The sequence below is a fragment of the Oncorhynchus mykiss genome, chromosome 32 (assembly GCF_013265735.2).
Source record: "Oncorhynchus mykiss isolate Arlee chromosome 32, USDA_OmykA_1.1, whole genome shotgun sequence".
Lineage (NCBI taxonomy): Eukaryota > Metazoa > Chordata > Actinopteri > Salmoniformes > Salmonidae > Oncorhynchus > Oncorhynchus mykiss.
In genome coordinates, this window is record NC_050572.1 from 2,804,573 (window position 1) to 2,823,760 (window position 19,188).

At 45.0% G+C, this 19,188-nt stretch overlaps 1 protein-coding gene across 2 annotated transcripts in view; it reads left to right on the top strand.

Moving 5' to 3' along the window:
* The first annotated feature begins 11,903 nt into the window (after positions 1 to 11,903).
* Positions 11,904 to 19,188, top strand: part of LOC110487823 (transmembrane protein 64) — a 29,091-nt gene continuing 21,806 nt past the window's right edge. Inside the window, exon 1 of one of the 2 annotated variants that reach the window (XM_021559740.2) lies at positions 11,904 to 13,514. In XM_021559740.2, coding sequence (XP_021415415.2) covers positions 12,795 to 13,514 — 720 coding nt within the window. In that variant the 5' untranslated portion in view covers positions 11,904 to 12,794. The remainder of the gene's footprint in view (positions 13,515 to 19,188) is intronic. The other variant, XM_021559739.2, reaches the window with a different exon arrangement.

Consider the following 19,188-nt stretch of genomic DNA (forward strand, 5'->3'; position numbering starts at 1 on the left):
GACATCACAATAGCCTATCACAATACCCTATAATGACATCACAATACCCTATAATGCATCACAATACCCTATAATGCATCACAATGCCCCATAATGACATCACAATACCCCATAATGACATCACAATGCCCCATAATGACGTCACAATACCCTATAATGACATCACAATAGCCTATCACAATACCCTATAGTGACATCACAATACCCTATAATGACATCACAATACCCTATAATGCATCACAATACCCTATAATGCATCACAATGCCCTATAATGACATCACAATACCCTATAATGACAACACAATACCCCATAATGACATCACAATACCTATAATGACATCACAATACCCTATAATGACAACACAATACCCCATAATGACATCACAATACCCCATAATGACATCACAATACCCCATAATGACAACACAATACCCCATAATGATAAAACAATACCCCATAATGACATCACAATACCCCATAATGACATCACAATACCCCATAATGACAACACAATACCCCATAATGATAAAACAATACCCCATAATGACATCACAAATACCCCATAATGACATCACAATACCCCATAATGACAAAGCGAAAAAGGTTTGAAGATATGTTTCTTAATTTATAAAAAATAAACAACAGAAAAACCTTAATTACATAAGTATTCAGACCCTTTGCTATGAGACTGTAAATTGAGCTCAGGTGCATCCTGTATCCATTGATCATCCTTGAGATGTTTCTATAACTTGATTGGAGTCCACCTGTGGTAAATTTAATTGATTGGACATGATTTGGAAAGGCACACACCTGTCTATATAAGGTCCCATAGTTGACAGTGCATCTCAGAGCAAAAACCAAGCTATGAGGTTGAAGGAATTGTCCGTAGAGCTCCGAGACAGGATTGTGTCGAGGCACAGATCTGGGGAAGGGTAACAAAAAATGTCTGCAGCATTGAAGGTCCCCAAGAACACAGTGGCCTCAATTTTTCTTAAATGGAGAAGTTTGGAACCACCAAGACTCTTCCTAGAGCTGGCCGCCGACCTAACTGAGCAATCTGGGGAGAAGGGCCTTGGTCAGGGAGGTGACCAAGCACCCGATGGTCACTCTGACAGAGGTCCAGAGTTCCTCTGTGGAGATGGGAGAACCTTCCAGAAGGGCAACCATCTCTGCAGCACTCCACCAACCAGGCCTTTATGGTAGAGTGACCAGACGGAAGCCACTCCTCAGGAAAAGGCACATGAAAGTCCGCTTGAGGCGCCAAAAAGGCTAAGATTCTCTTGTCTGATGAAACCAAGACTCTTTGGCCTGAATGCCAAGCATCATGTCTGGAGGAAACTTGGCACCATCCCTACGGTGAATCATGGTGGTGGCAGCATCATGCTGTGGGGATGTTTTTCAGCGGTAGGGACTGGGAGACTAGTCAGGATGGAGGGAAAGATGAACAGAGTAGAGTACAGAGAGATCCTTGATGAAAACCTGCTCCAGAGCTCTCGGGACCTCAAACACCTTCCAACAGGACAACGACCCTAAACACACAGCTAAGACAACACAGGAGTGGCTTCAGGACAAGTCTCTGAATGTCTTTGAGTGGCCCAGCCAGAGCCTGGACTTGAACCCGATCGAACATCTCAGGAGAGACGTGAAAATAGCTGTCCAGCGATGCTCCCCATCAAACCTAACAGGGCTTGAGAGGATCTGCAGAGCTTGTAGAGTCGTACCCAACATGACTCGAGGTTGTAATCGCTGCCAAAGGTGCTTCAACAAAGTACTGAGTAAAGGGTCTGAATACTTATGTAAAGGTGATATTAAAAATAATTATAATTATTAGACATTTGCTTAATTTTCTAAAAACCTTTTTTTACTTTGTCATTATGGGGTTAAATTGAATTAAATTGATGAATATTTTTTTTTTTTTTTTTAAATACATTTTAGAATAAGGCTGTAACGTAACAAAATGTGGAAAAAGTCAAGGGGTCTGAATACTTTCTGAATGCTCTGTACATGTAAACCAGTTCCCATACATTACTGGTTGAACAACATGCCAAGCAGTCAAATGCACTTGGTATTAACCCCATGGCTGGTGTCTGGGGAACTTGCTCCTTAAAATGGCCAGTGTTATCCCCTACAGCAACCCATGTGTAGCCTAGACACATTGTGGGCTATATATTACAGTAACATCTAGATAATTACATTAGCCATATTGTCACAATTAGGATATTTCATTTGTTTATGTTATTCTTTAAAAAAAACTTTAAAAAAAGGTATCCCACAATGCTTTGGTTCCGACATCAAGCTGCAGTTGTTGAGGACAGAGAGGAAGACGGAGAGAGAGGCCCAACTCGACGGAAAATCTGTCTTCTTCCAGCAGGTGGCGTATTCTCGTTGTTTCGTACACCATGCAAGGAGTTTTTGTATGGAGGTTAATGAGAGAATGTCGAATTTGGTCGACATAAAATGAATGGCTTATTTGCTACGTGAGTTTTATTTGCTCAAATATAAGTTTCGTAATGATTAAGTTGTTATGAGTGTACTGATATAAGTAGGATATCCCGGCAATTTTGAGAAAAACATTTATATCGGAGTTGCCTCGAGATGTTCATGCATATTCATGGTTGTGAGGCTACAGTAAAGCATCTCCATTGAATACAGGCAGTTGACGTCAACACCCCTCATCGAATATTCAAAGGGAATTACAATAATGACATGTACCAAATAATGCGTGCAGAGCAGAATTAGCAAGATACCGGATAATTATCCAAATCCCGAAAAGAGCCGTTAAATTCTACAACCACCTAAAAGGAAGTGATTCCCAAACCTTCCACAACAAAGCCATCACCTACAGAGAGATGAACCTGGAGAAGAGTCCCCTAAGCAAGCTGGTCCTGGGGCTCTGTTCACTAACACAAACACACCCTACAGAGCCCCAGGACAGCAGCACAATTCGACCCAACCAAATCATGAGAAAACAAAAAGATAATTACTTGACACATTGGGTTTAAAGGGCTTAAAGTAGTGGAATGACCTGATGGCCTTTAATGAGGGCTAGTTGGTAGAGTAATTCAAATATGTCTTTTTTTTTATTTAACTTTTTTCTCGCTTCCCCTTTCCCATTTTGTATCACAAAGTGTAGTTGATCTATACTATAAACTGCTGCTCCAGTTTCAACTGTTCTGCCTTATTATTATTCGACCATGCTGGTCATTTATGAACATTTGAACATCTTGGCCATGTTCTGTTATAATCTCCACCCGGCACAGCCAGAAGAGGACTGGTCACCCCACATAGCCTGGTTCCTCTCTAGGTTTCTTCCTAGGTTTTGGCCTTTCTAGGGAGTTTTTCCTAGCCACCGTGCTTCTACACCTGCATTGCTTGCTGTTTGGGGTTTTAGGCTGGGTTTCTGTACAGCACTTTGAGATATCAGCTGATGTACGAAGGGCTATATAAATACATTTGATTTGATTTGATTTGAGGTAGGGGGGCGCAAATGCAACATATTTGATGCCAACAGCTGTCAAACTTTACCAAAGAGGATGTGTATCTTGTTAGTATAGAGTACCACAGTATGAGTCATAATACCCATAAAACCTAGTGGTCAAACAAGGAAATGGTTCCAATCATTTTTTTCCCAAAAGGGATTTTAGAAACATTTAAAATAAGGGCTGTGTTTGAGGCTATCATAAAGAAGTACAAATGCCTTGATGATCTGGACCAGACTGCCGAATCGAGGCAAAGGTAAGAATCTCCGGATTAACTATCTAATGTTATGATTAAATTGGCAACATTTTCTTTAAATGGTCAATTCTGTGAACTGTCTTGTGCAAGTTTTAAATGGACACAAAACCTGTTAGCAAAGGTGTCAGCTAGAGATGACGTGCAGGAGCATGCTGGGATTTGTAGTTTTCAATGATGTTGACTTTGATGCTAATTAACATTTTGGAATGTGAGAGTAAATAGAGGCTGAATATAGAGAGGCTGATTCTGTTTCCATTCATGATTCTGTTTCCATTCATGATTTTGCTGATTTTCAGATCAACAGAAGAGTTTTTTTTTTGCAATGTCGCATGTCAACCATTGATCTAAGATCTATTGATCTATTGATCCCTCTATATGTGAAGGGCATCGGCCATGAAAGACCATGTTCTCCATATGGACATAAATTACACTGTATACAGTTGAAGGTTGGAGTCATTAAAAGTCATTAAAACTTGTTTTTCAACCACTCCACAAATTTCTTGTTAACAAACTATAGTTTTGGCAAGTCGGTTAGGACATCTACTTTGTGCAAGACACAAGTCATTTTCCCAACAATTGTTTACAGACAGATTATTTCACTTGTAATTCACTGTACCACGATTCTTGTGGGTCAGAAGTTTACATACACTAAGTTGAGGCCTACAAACCTGACTCAGTTACATCAGCTCTGTCAGGAGGAATGGGCCAATATTCACCCAACCTGTTGTGGGAAGCTTGTGGAAGGCTACCAGAAATGTTTGACCCAAGTTAAACAATTTAAAGGCAATGCTACCAAATACTAATTGAGTGTATGTAAACTTCTGACCCACTGGGAATGTGATGAAAGAAATAAAAGCTGAAATAAATCATTCTCTCTACTATTATTCTGACATTTCACATTCTTAAAATAAAGTGGTGATCCTAACTGACCTAAGACAGGGAATTTTTACTAGGATTAAATGTCAGGAAATGTGAAAAATTGAGTTTAAATGTATTTGGCTAAGGTGTATGTTAACTTCCGACTTCAAATGGCACCCTATTCCGTTTTATGGGCCCTAGTTCAAATGTAGTGTGTATCCTATTGCACAATACAACTCTCCTATGGTCTTCTATGGTAGGTAGAAATATACCCCAACTGACTGCATCCCAATCTCCAGACAGCAAGACTGGATCCCATCTCCAGACAGCAAGACTGGATCCCACCTACAGACAGCAAGACTGGATCCCACCTACAGACAGCAAGACTGGATCCCACCTACAGACAGCAAGACTGGATCCCACCTACAGACAGCAAGACTGGATCCCCAATCTCCAGACAGCAAGACTGGATCCCATCTCCAGACAGCAAGACTGGATCCCATCTCCAGACAGCAAGACTGGATCCCATCTCTAGACAGCAAGACTGGATCCCACCTCTAGACAGCAAGACTGGATCCCACCTCCAGACAGCAAGACTGGATCCCAATATCAGACAGCAAGACTGGATCCCACCTCCAGACAGCAAGACTGGATCCCACCTCCAGACAGCAAGACTGGATCCCAATATCAGACAGCAATATTATTATGATTGTATTTTCCAGTGCCCACCAGGTGGCAGTGTGTGATGTGGTGTTGTATTTCCAGTGCCCACCAGGAAGCAGTGTGTGATGTGGGTGTTGTATTTCCAGTGCCCACCAGGAAGCAGTGTGTGATGTGGTGTTGTATTTCCAGTGCCCACCAGGTGGCAGTGTGTGATGTGGTGTTGTATTTCCAGTGCCCACCAGGAAGCAGTGTGTGATGTGGGTGTTGTATTTCCAGTGCCCACCAGGAAGCAGTGTGTGATGTGGTGTTGTATTTCCAGTGCCCACCAGGTGGCAGTGTGTGATGTGGTGTTGTATTTCCAGTGCCCACCAGGAAGCAGTGTGTGATGTGGGTGTTGTATTTCCAGTGCCCACCAGGAAGCAGTGTGTGATGTGATGTGGTGTTGTATTTCCAGTGCCCACCAGGAAGCAGTGTGTGATGTGGTGTTGTATTTCCAGTGCCCACCAGGAAGCAGTGTGTGATGTGGTGTTGTATTTCCAGTGCCCACCAGGTGGCAGTGTGTGATGTGGTGTTGTATTTCCAGTGCCCACCAGGAAGCAGTGTGTGATGTGGTGTTGTATTTCCAGTGCCCACCAGGTGGCAGTGTGTGATGTGGTGTTGTATTTCCAGTGCCCACCAGGAAGCAGTGTGTGATGTGGTGTTGTATTTCCAGTGCCCACCAGGAAGCAGTGTGTGATGTGGGTGTTGTATTTCCAGTGCCCACCAGGAAGCAGTGTGTGATGTGGTGTTGTATTTCCAGTGCCCACCAGGTGGCAGTGTGTGATGTGGTGTTGTATTTCCAGTGCCCACCAGGAAGCAGTGTGTGATGTGGTGTTGTATTTCCAGTGCCCACCAGGAAGCAGTGTGTGATGTGGTGTTGTATTTCCAGTGCCCACCAGGTGGCAGTGTGTGATGTGGGTGTTGTATTTCCAGTGCCCACCAGGAAGCAGTGTGTGATGTGGTGTTGTATTTCCAGTGCCCACCAGGTGGCAGTGTGTGATGTGGGTGTTGTATTTCCAGTGCCCACCAGGTGGCAGTGTGTGATGTGGGTGTTGTATTATATCTCCCTCTTCATTCAAAGACTCAATAATTTTGATGCTGCATGTATTGCCAGTATACATTGATTTAATTATGTCATGTTTTACCCCCTACACCACTTTCAATAACTTTGTAGAACAGTCCTCCTGTATGCCAAATAAAATCAAATGCTGTCGATAAAGCAAGAGTGCATTTTGGTAATATTGTAGTGTGTAAATATGATTGATCGTGCTATGTATTGGTATAAATCCAATCTTGCTTTTAATCAAGACATTGTGCTTATTAAGGAAGTTTATAACTCTTACAATTACATTTTAAAAAACACCTATTTTTTCGAGGTATCCAATTGGTAGTTACAGTCTTGTCCCATCGCTGCAACTCTCCTACGGTCTAGGGGGAGAGGTGACGGACGAGAGCCATGTATCCTCTGAAACACGACCCTGCCAAGCCGCACTGCTTCTTGACACACTGCTCTCTTAACCCGGAAGCTAGACGCACCAAGGAAACGGAGGAAACACCATCCAACTGACGACCGGAGTCAGCTTGCAGTCACCCGGCCACCCACAGGGAGTTACTAGAGCTCGATGGGAAATCTCGGTCGGCCAAACCCTCCCCTAACCCGGAACGACGCTGGGCCAATTGTGGGCCGCCTCATGGGTCTCCTAGTCACGGCCGGCTGTAACACAACCTGTTATCGAACGCGGAGCTGTAGTGAAAACACTGCGATGCCTTAGACCGCTACGCCACTCGGGAAGCACACTCTTTTAATACTACAGAAAACCTTCCCCAGGTTACTGTTCACCACAAATGCCTCTGTAATTGTTAGGGTCAAATTTGTCTCCGTTCTTAAAGATTTGGGTTATTGAGTCCTTGATTCCAGATGTCAGGGAAATAACCTACACTCAGGATCAGTTTTCATATAGCCAATTGAAATGTTGCGCTAGTGAATGTGAGCATCTCATTATAGGATGTCATCAGATCAGCATGCTTGAAGTTTCCTATATGGTCAGTAATTGGGGAGTCCAATGAATGTTGATCGTCTATTAATTCTTGTTTGGATTTTCTATTTTTGTTGTTGTTTTTTTATTTTTGTTGTTGCCAGAAGTTGTGTTTCCTTGGTGTCTGTTGCTTGCAAAATCCTCGTCAATCTACACACAATACCTTATAATGACATCACAATACCCCATAATGACATCACAATGCCCCATAATGACATCACAATACCCCATAATGACAACACAATGCCCCATAATGACGTCACAATACCCTATAATGACATCACAATAGCCTATCACAATACCCTATAATGACATCACAATACCCTATAATGCATCACAATACCCTATAATGCATCACAATGCCCCATAATGACATCACAATACCCCATAATGACATCACAATGCCCCATAATGACGTCACAATACCCTATAATGACATCACAATAGCCTATCACAATACCCTATAATGACATCACAATACCCTATAATGCATCACAATACCCTATAATGCATCACAATACCCTATAATGCATCACAATGCCCTATAATGACATCACAATACCCTATAATGACAACACAATACCCCATAATGACATCACAATACCTATAATGACATCACAATACCCTATAATGACAACACAATACCCCATAATGACATCACAATACCCCATAATGACATCACAATACCCCATAATGACAACACAATACCCCATAATGATAAAACAATACCCCATAATGACATCACAAATACCCCATAATGACATCACAATACCCCATAATGACAAAGCGAAAAAGGTTTGAAGATATGTTTCTTAATTTATAAAAAATAAACAACAGAAAAACCTTAATTACATAAGTATTCAGACCCTTTGCTATGAGACTGTAAATTGAGCTCAGGTGCATCCTGTATCCATTGATCATCCTTGAGATGTTTCTATAACTTGATTGGAGTCCACCTGTGGTAAATTTAATTGATTGGACATGATTTGGAAAGGCACACACCTGTCTATATAAGGTCCCATAGTTGACAGTGCATCTCAGAGCAAAAACCAAGCTATGAGGTTGAAGGAATTGTCCGTAGAGCTCCGAGACAGGATTGTGTCGAGGCACAGATCTGGGGAAGGGTAACAAAAAATGTCTGCAGCATTGAAAAGTCCCCAAGAACACAGTGGCCTCAATTTTACTTAAATGGAGAAGTTTGGAACCACCAAGACTCTTCCTAGAGCTGGCCGCCGACCTAACTGAGCAATCTGGGGAGAAGGGCCTTAGTCAGGGAGGTGACCAAGCACCCGATGGTCACTCTGACAGAGGTCCAGAGTTCCTCTGTGGAGATGGGAGAACCTTCCAGAAGGGCAACCATCTCTGCAGCACTCCACCAACCAGGCCTTTATGGTAGAGTGACCAGACGGAAGCCACTCCTCAGGAAAAGGCACATGAAAGTCCGCTTGAGGCGCCAAAAAGGCTAAGATTCTCTTGTCTGATGAAACCAAGACTCTTTGGCCTGAATGCCAAGCATCATGTCTGGAGGAAACTTGGCACCATCCCTACGGTGAATCATGGTGGTGGCAGCATCATGCTGTGGGGATGTTTTTCAGCGGTAGGGACTGGGAGACTAGTCAGGATGGAGGGAAAGATGAACAGAGTAGAGTACAGAGAGATCCTTGATGAAAACCTGCTCCAGAGCTCTCGGGACCTCAAACACCTTCCAACAGGACAACGACCCTAAACACACAGCTAAGACAACACAGGAGTGGCTTCAGGACAAGTCTCTGAATGTCTTTGAGTGGCCCAGCCAGAGCCTGGACTTGAACCCGATCGAACATCTCAGGAGAGACGTGAAAATAGCTGTCCAGCGATGCTCCCCATCAAACCTAACAGGGCTTGAGAGGATCTGCAGAGCTTGTAGAGTCGTACCCAACATGACTCGAGGTTGTAATCGCTGCCAAAGGTGCTTCAACAAAGTACTGAGTAAAGGGTCTGAATACTTATGTAAAGGTGATATTAAAAATAATTATAATTATTAGACATTTGCTTAATTTTCTAAAAACCTTTTTTTACTTTGTCATTATGGGGTATTGTGTGTAAATTGATGAAGAATTATTTAATTTTTTTTAAATACATTTTAGAATAAGGCTGTAACGTAACAAAATGTGGAAAAAGTCAAGGGGTCTGAATACTTTCTGAATGCTCTGTACATGTAAACCAGTTCCCATACATTACTGGTTGAACAACATGCCAAGCAGTCAAATGCACTTGGTATTAACCCCATGGCTGGTGTCTGGACACCATCCCCTACAGCAACCCATGTGTAGCCTAGACACATCGTGGGCTATATATTACAGTAACATCTAGATAATTACATTAGCCATATTGTCACAATCAGGATATTTCATTTGTTTATGTTATTCTTTTAAAAAACTTTAAAAAAAGGTATCCCACAATGCTTTGGTTCCGACATCAAGCTGCAGTTGTTGAGGACAGAGAGGAAGACGGAGAGAGAGGCCCAACTCGACGGAAAATCTGTCTTCTTCCAGCAGGTGGCGTATTCTCGTTGTTTCGTACACCATGCAAGGAGTTTTTGTATGGAGGTTAATGAGAGAATGTCGAATTTGGTCGACATAAAATGAATGGCTTATTTGCTACGTGAGTTTTATTTGCTCAAATATAAGTTTCGTAATGATTAAGTTGTTATGAGTGTACTGATATAAGTAGGATATCCCGGCAATTTTGAGAAAAACATTTATATCGGAGTTGCCTCGAGATGGTCATGCATATTCATGGTTGTGAGGCTACAGCAAAGCATCTCCATTGAATACAGGCAGTTGACGTCAACACCCCTCATCGAATATTCAAAGAGAATTACAATAATGACATGTACCAAATAATGCAGAGCAGAATTAGCAAGATACCGGATAATTATCCAAATCCCGAAAAGAGCCGTTAAATTCTACAACCACCGAAAAGGAAGCGATTCTCAAACCTTCCGTAACAAAGCCGTCACCTACAGAGAAATGAACCTGGAGAAGAGTCCCCTAAGCAAGCTGGTCCTGGGGCTCTGTTCACTAACACAAACACACCCTACAGAGCCCCAGGACAGCAGCACAATTAGACCCAACCAAATCATGAGAAAACAAAAAGATATTTACTTGACACATTGGGTTTAAAGGGCTTAAAGTAGTGGAATGACCTGATGGCCTTTAATGAGGGCTAGTTGGTAGAGTAATTCAAATATGTCTTTTTTTTTATTTAACTTTTTTCTCGCTTCCCCTTTCCCATTTTGTATCACAAAGTGTAATTGATCTATACTATAAAGTGCTGCTCCAGTTTCAACTGTTCTGCCTTATTATTATTCGACCATGCTGGTCATTTATGAACATTTGAACATCTTGGCCATGTTCTGTTATAATCTCCACCTGGCACAGCCAGAAGAGGACTGGCCACCCCACATAGCCTGGTTCCTCTCTAGGTTTCTTCCTAGGTTTTGGCCTTTCTAGGGAGTTTTTCCTAGCCACCGTGCTTCTTCACCTGCATTGCTTGCTGTTTGGGGTTTTAGGCTGGGTTTCTGTACAGCACTTTGAGATATCAGCTGATGTACGAAGGGCTATATAAATACATTTGATTTGATTTGATTTGAGGTAGGGGGGCGCAAATGCAACATATTGGATGCCAACAGCTGTCAAACTTTACCAAAGAGGATGTGTATCTTGTTAGTATAGAGTACCACAGTATGAGTCATAATACCCATAAAACCTAGTGGTCAAACAAGGAAATGGTTCCAATCATTTTTTTCCCAAAAGGGATTTTAGAAACATTTAAAATAAGGGCTGTGTTTGAGGCTATCATAAAGAAGTACAAATGCCTTGATGATCTGGACCAGACTGCCGAATCGAGGCAAAGGTAAGAATCTCCGGATTAACTATCTAATGTTATGATTAAATTGGCAACATTTTCTTTAAATGGTCAATTCTGTGAACTGTCTTGTGCAAGTTTTAAATGGACACAAAACCTGTTAGCAAAGGTGTCAGCTAGAGATGACGTGCAGGAGCATGCTGGGATTTGTAGTTTTCAATGATGTTGACTTTGATGCTAATTAACATTTTGGAATGTGAGAGTAAATAGAGGCTGAATATATTGATAAATCACCTGTGTTTCTAGGGTTTGACCGGTGTAGGCTGTCATTGTAAATAACAATTTGTTCTTGTACTGACTTACTTAAATAAAGGTGGAACACCGATTGGAACCATTTCCCTGTTTGATTGGGTTTCAGTGTATTATAACTCGCACTGTGGTAGTCTATATCCATACTGTTTGGTTGGTGGGTTTAGTGTGTACAGAGAGAGTTTGGTGGGTTTAGTGTGTACAGAGAGAGTCTGGTGGGTTTAGTGTGTACAGAGAGAGAGAGTCTGGTGGGTTTAGTGTGTACAGAGAGAGAGAGTCTGGTGGGTTTAGTGTGTACAGAGAAAGAGAGAGAGAGAGAGTCTAGTGGGTTTAGTGTGTACAGAGAGAGAGAGTCTAGTGGGTAGAGAGAGAGAGAGAGAGTGTCAGGTGGGTTCATTCCGCTGTGGTTCATAGGCCAGAACGGTAGTAGTCACATGATCTGGTACTTGGCATTATGGGAAACAACCAGAGCAGTGGCTGGTGGATGAATAGCGTTCAACGTCAACACCATTTACTGTTGTGGGCTGAACAAGTAATAAGACGCAGCTGGCTATCAGACGGACTTAGACAACACGGTTATCACTGTGCACCAGGAAGACAAGGTCCATGTCCGGTGACTCTGCCGGTTGGGACGGGTTTCTAGGACTTTACACAGACAGCAGCTGACCGACTCGGTGGAGTAGCAACTCGCTGCTTTTACGATCAAATAGGACAGACGACTCGCAAAAGTTGGGAGTCTTGCACGGATTTATCGTTGGACCGTTTTCGTATCGATACGAATAGTTGGCTTGATCAGCCGTTTTTTTTTAGCAATACCGTGACTTTCTGGTTTGTCGTCGTTTTGCCTCCGTTCTCCAGATTAACGGCGACCGATGCTTTTCAACGCACTGATTGTTTCATTTACGTTCGCCTTCGATTCGAGGCGATGTGGAAACGTTTTTCATAAATCATTGGACTGGCATGTCTCCCAATTTGGTGAATCCAAGATCAAGAACTGTCAGACTGGACGGTCATTCTTATGACGGCAACCCAGAGGGAAGAATTTCCTTCTGAAGCCTATGGAAACAGTTCTCCTCTATGCTGAAGAATAGACATGTGTCCCCAACACAGAAACCATCGATAACCTTCCTCCCTGTCAACACGTCACCCTAATTACCTTTCTCAGTTGTCACTGTTTATGATCAGGCGTCGTCGTTTCTACAAGATAAACGGTCATATTCAAGTTCACACCGCTCCATCTTAAATCTGGGCACAACCAGTCAGCGTGACTGTCCATCTTCCTGAGACTCCGCTGTCGTGCCACCATGTGGGGCGCAGGGTCGCCACCATCCCTGCAGGTCGTCCTAAAGGTCCTTAAACACGCTGCGGTCAAAGGACAGATCCAGCTGAACCGCTGGCTCCAGAGATCCTCCCAGGACGAGTGCGATAAAATGGACCTCTTGATATGCAACGCCTTTGACGAGAGAGGAGGCGCCGTCGGCAAGTCTGATGGAGACCCGGAGAGCATCGTTGACACTGGCGTGTCATTCACCGGTGGCGCCACCAACGGGGAGTTCAGACACCCGTGTTGTATTACCACGTGTTGCTTCAAGAGTGCCCTCCTGGCATGCATTCTGACAGCTGTGTGCTTCTCCTCCGTGGCTCTAGTCCGACAGTACCTCAAGGACCTTCTTCTCTGGGTGGAGAGCTTGGACAGCCTGGTTGGAGCCTTGCTGTTCATAGTGGGTCTGATCGTTGTGTCCTTCCCATTCGGCTGGGGCTACATCGTGCTGAACGTGGCTGCGGGATACCTCTACGGCTTCGTGCTGGGTATGGGACTGGTGATGGTGGGGGTGCTCATAGGTACCTTCGTGGCTCACCTGGTGTGTAAGAGACTGTTGACGGACTGGGTGGTCAACAAGGTGGGGAACTCTGAACAGCTCAGTGCTGTAATACGGGTGGTGGAGGGGGGAAGTGGACTCAAAGTGGTGGCCTTAGCGAGACTCACGCCCATTCCCTTTGGACTCCAGAATGCAGTGTTCTCAGTGAGTATGGTTGAAAATCTTGCAAGTACAGTTGCTGATGGTGTCTTTGGTCCTTTCTCCATTGTCTGTGCAGGTGAGAAACGGGAACCAGAATGTGCTTCCCAAATGGAACCCTATTCCCTATATAGTGCACTACTTTAGACCAGAGCCCTATGGAACCCTATTCCCTATATAGTGCACTACTTTAGACCAGAGCCCTATAGAACCCTATTCCCTATATAGTACACTACTTTAGACCAGAGCCCTATGGAACCCTATTCCCTATATAGTGCACTACTTTAGACCAGAGCCCTATGGAACCCTATTCCCTATATAGTGCACTACTTTAGACCAGAGCCCTATGGAACCCTATTCCCTAAATAGTAGGGCTGCACAATTAATTGCTTTCGTAATTTAAATATTGACATGTGCAATATCCATATTGCAATGTTTGTTTTTTTCTAGTTTACTCTTTGTCCTCTCTCTCCCTCTAACAGCTGCTTCCCACACACACCCCCTGTCACTCAAGTAGCTCCTCTGTTAGGTCCGGGCTCCTCTGTTAGGTCAGGGCTCCTCTGTTAGGTCCGGGCTCCTCTGTTAGGTCCGGGCTCCTCTGTTAGGTCAGGGCTCCTCTGTTAGGTCCTGGCTCCTCTGTTAGGTCCTGGCTCCTCTGTTAGGTCCTGGCTCCTCTGTTAGGTCCTGGCTCCTCTGTTAGGTCCTGGCTCCTCTGTTAGGTCCTGGCTCCTCTGTTAGGTCCTGGCTCCTCTGTTAGGTCAGGGCTCCTCTGTTAGGTCAGGGCTCCTCTGTTAGGTCAGGGCTCCTCTGTTAGGTCCGGGCTCCTCCGTTAGGTCCGGGCTCCTCCGTTAGGTCCGGGCTCCTCCGTTAGGTCCGGGCTCCTCCGTTAGGTCCGGGCTCCTCTGTTAGGTCCGGGCTCCTCTGTTAGGTCCGGGCTCCTCCGTTAGGTCCGGGCTCCTCCGTTAGGTCCGGGCTCCTCCGTTAGGTCCGGGCTCCTCCGTTAGGTCCTGGCTCCTCCGTTAGGTCCGGGCTCCTCCGTTAGGTCCGGGCTCCTCCGTTAGGTCCGGGCTCCTCGTCCTCTGTTTAATCCAGTATTATTGTGGATGATGTTCTGTTAGGTCAAATAGAGTCAACACATTGTTACAAACCAGAATGATGCTGCTTTCCACTTTACTTCTTAATATAAATCATTATATTTATATGATTCTAACAGTTCAAGTGTTTTCATTTTAAATAAGTCAAACTGCAATATATATATATATATTTATTATTATTATATATATTATTATTATTTTTTCCCCTATATCTTTCAGCTGTACTACATGTTGCATTATAAAGGGAATAAGGTATCATTTAGAACAGACAGCATCTGTAAGGATGGTCGACCTTGTTCCTGGAGAGCCTGGTGGATGTGCAGGCCTTTGTTTTAGCTCCAACATACTTTAAAGATTCAGCTAAAGTAGCCTAGGTCCTGACGAGAAGCTGATGTGCAGTATCAGGTGTGTTCGAGCAGGGCTGGAACACAAGCCTGCACACTTAGGAGAACAGGGCCGAGCGTTCCAAGGAGAACAGGGCCGAGCGTTCCAAGGAGAACAGGGCCGAGCGTTCCAAGGAGAACAGGGCCGAGCGTTCCAAGGAGAACAGGGCCGAGCGTTCCAAGGAGAACAGGGCCGAGCGTTCCAAGGGGAACAGGGCCGAGCGTTCCAAGGGGAACAGGGCCGAGCGTTCCAAGGAGAACAGGGCCGAGCGTTCCAAGGAGAACAGGGCCGAGCGTTCCAAGGAGAACAGGGCCTAGCGTTCCCAAAGCTACCCACTGGGGCTGTGCAGAATACTGTGACACAATGAGTAATGGATATGGAGAAATATGACTATGTCAAGTATGTTCTTTTATATTATCTGTGATCCGAAAAAAGTCATTTCCAGCTGCCAGCACACATCTCTCCTTCACTCAAACAGTGTGAAGCGCTGTGTTCTCTAAATAACTATCGGCTACTTCTTCTGTCTGCAAAGAGACGGGCGGGGTATCGGTTGAAACCAGTGCAACGATTGGATTAGATTAAGCCACTGCTCCGGCTGCTCTCAGACACACAGGCACTGCTGTTTCAGTCACTCGTCTCAGGGCATGAGTCTCCCTTTCTCCAAAAGTCATGTATGAATCAGAATTCACAGCTAGTTGTTGTTTAATCTAGTTATTTCCTGTCCTGTCTGAGGCCGTATGGTTGTTTTAGTCTGTCTACCTGGTGGTGTTTACTACGTCTACCTGGTGGTGTTTAGTCTGTCTACCTGGTGTTGTTTAGTCTGTCTACCTGGTGGTGTTTAGTCTGTCTACCTGGTGGTGTTTACTACGTCTACCTGGTGGTGTTTAGTCTGTCTACCTGGTGGTGTTTACTACGTCTACCTGGTGGTGTTTAGTCTGTCTACCTGGTGGTGTTTACTACGTCTACCTGGTGGTGTTTAGTCTGTCTACCTGGTGGTGTTTAGTCTGTCTACCTGGTGGTGTTTAGTCTGTCTACCTGGTCAGTATAGTTATTCCATTGCGGACGACGCCTGTCGTTATGCCGTGATCCAAGCCCATGATTCTCGTTGTTGTTGTTGTTGTTGTTATTATTATTGCTCCTTGTCCAAGCATGTTTACTGAGTGACAGGTCATTTAGTAAATGACACATGTAGATTATTTTGATTGTAAAAATGTTGTGACATAAGTGTGGGGAGAGAAGTTTTGCTGCTCTCTAAAGTGAACCAATATATATGGTGGATGATGAATTATTCTAGCTTCATCTAAATGTGTCTGGAAGAAATGCAAGCAGCAGTAGTAGCCAGCCATGCGTTAGGCTATTTACAGTATAAGCCTGCCTACTGCAGCTCTAGCTGCTGTTTACACAAACTGGGCCTACTGCAGCTCTAGCTGCTGTTTACAGAAACTGGGCCCACTGCAGCTCTAGCTGCTGTTTACACAAACTGGACCCACTGCAGCTCTAGCTGCTGTTTACACAAACTGGGCCTACTGCAGCTCTAGCTGCTGTTTACAGAAACTGGGCCTACTGCAGCTCTAGCTGCTGTTTACACAAACTGAACCTACTGCAACCCTAGCTGCTGTTTACACAAACTGGGCCCACTGCAGCTCTAGCTGCTGTTTACACAAACTGGGCCTACTGCAGCTCTAGCTGCTGTTTACAGAAACTGGGCCTACTGCAGCTCTAGCTGCTGTTTACACAAACTGGGCCTACTGCAGCTCTAGCTGCTGTTTACACAAACTGGGCCTACTGCAGCTCTAGCTGCTGTTTACACAAACTGGGCCCACTGCAGCTCTAGCTGCTGTTTACACAAACTGGGCCTACTGCAGCTCTAGCTGCTGTTTACACAAACTGGGCCCACTGCAGCTCTAGCTGCTGTTTACACAAACTGGGCCCACTGCAGCTCTAGCTGCTGTTTACACAAACTGGGCCTACTGCAGCTCTAGCTGCTGTTTACACAAACTGGGCCCACTGCAGCTCTAGCTGCTGTTTACACAAACTGGGCCCACTGCAGCTCTAGCTGCTGTTTACACAAACTGGGCCCACTGCAGCTCTAGGTGCTGTTTACACAAACTGGGCCCACTGCAACCCTAGCTGCTGTTTACACAAACTGGACCTACTGCAACCCTAGCTGCTGTTTACACAAACTGGGCCCACTGCAGCTCTAGCTGCTGTTTACACAAACTGGGCCTAATGCAGCTCTAGCTGCTGTTTTACACAAACTGGGCCTACTGCAACCCTAGCCTAGCTGCTGTTTACACAAACTGGGCCTACTGCAACCCTAGCTGCTGTTTACACAAACTGGACCTACTGCAACCCTAGCTGCTGTTTACACAAACTGGGCCTACTGCAACCCTAGCTGCTGTTTACACAAACTGGGCCTACTGCAACCCTAGCTGCTGTTTACACAAACTGGGCCTACTGCAGCCCTAGCTTCTGTTTACACAAACTGGACCTACTGCAACCCCAGCTTCTGTTTACACAAACTGGGCCTACTGCAGCTCTAGCTGCTGTTTACACAAACTGGACCTACTGCAACCCTAGCTGCTGTTTACACAAACTGGACCTACTGCAACCCTAGCTTCTGTTTACACAAACTGGACCTACTGCAACCCTAGCTTCTGTTTACACAAACTGGAGCTACTGCAACCCTAGCTTCTGTTTACACAAACTGGACCTACTGCAACCCTAGCTGCTGTTTACACAAACTGGACCTACTGCAACCCTAGCTGCTGTTTACACAAACTGGGCCTACTGCAACCCTAGCTGCTGTTTACACAAACTGGACCTACTGCAACCCTAGCTGCTGTTTACACAAACTGGGCCTACTGCAACCCTAGCTGCTGTTTACACAAACTGGGCCTACTGCAACCCTAGCTGCTGTTTACACAAACTGGGCCTACTGCAACTCTAGCTGCTGTTTACACAAACTGGGCCTACTGCAACCCTAGCTTCTGTTTACACAAACTGGGCCTACTGCAACCCTAGCTTCTGTTTACACAAACTGGACCTACTGCAACCCTAGCTGCTGTTTACACAAACTGGGCCTACTGCAACCCTAGCTGCTGTTTACACAAACTGGGCCTACTGCAACCCTAGCTGCTGTTTACACAAACTGGGCCTACTGCAGCCCTAGCTGCTGTTTACACAAACTGGACAGTACATAAAAGGCTGAAGGGAACTTTAAACACAGATGCACTTTTCTGAGATCCTACATTACCCTAGGCCTAGCTCAAGGGCTGCATGTCCCAAATTACACCCTATTCCCGACATGAGGCTTTGTCAAAAGTAGTGCACTATGAACAGAATAGGGTGCCATTTGAGTTGCAGCCCCTAGTCTGTTTTGAACCCCCAACTATTTTACCCCACACTGAGAAGGTGGTGTGTGTGGGTGGTAAACCCGGAATTATCCCCACGGACTAATCTGTCACTGGTCTCCAACACTTGACACGGCTAACAGTGAATTGCCCCTTTGTGTCAACACTAGGCCTACACTTCCCTCATCAACTCATCCCTGACCACTGGCTGCGTCCCCTCTGACTTCAACATGGTCAGAGTTGCTCCCCTCCTCAAGAAACCAACACTTGACCCCTCTGACGTCAAAAACCACAGACCTGTGTCCCTTTTCTTTCCAAAACACTTGAGCTCTGAACAACTTTCTCACTATCTCTCTCACCTAACTGCCAAAGCTGACTCTCTCTCCTCTGTTCTCATCCTCCCCTCTTGTGCCATCAAACCCCTGCGACTTATCCAGAACTCTGCAGCCCTCTCATGTCACACTCCGCTGGCTTCTAGTCGAAGCTCGCATCCACTACAAGACCATGGTGTTTACCTAGGGAACAGCAAGAGGAACTGTCCCTCCCTACCTTCAGGCTATGATCAAACCCTACACCCCAACCAGAACACTCCGTTCTGCCACCTCAGGTCTCCACCCCTACGGGAGGCAGCTCCCACTCAGCCCACTCCAAGCTCTTCTCTGTCCTGGCACCCCAATGGTGGAACCATCTACCCCCTGATGCTAGAACAGCAGAGTCCCTGTCCATCTTCCCCCTGATGCTAGGACAGCAGATTCCCTGCCCATCTTGCGAAAATATCTGAAACCATACGTCTTTAGACAGTATCTTAAATAATCTTCCTCCTCACCTGAATGGAATAGAGTAGACTGT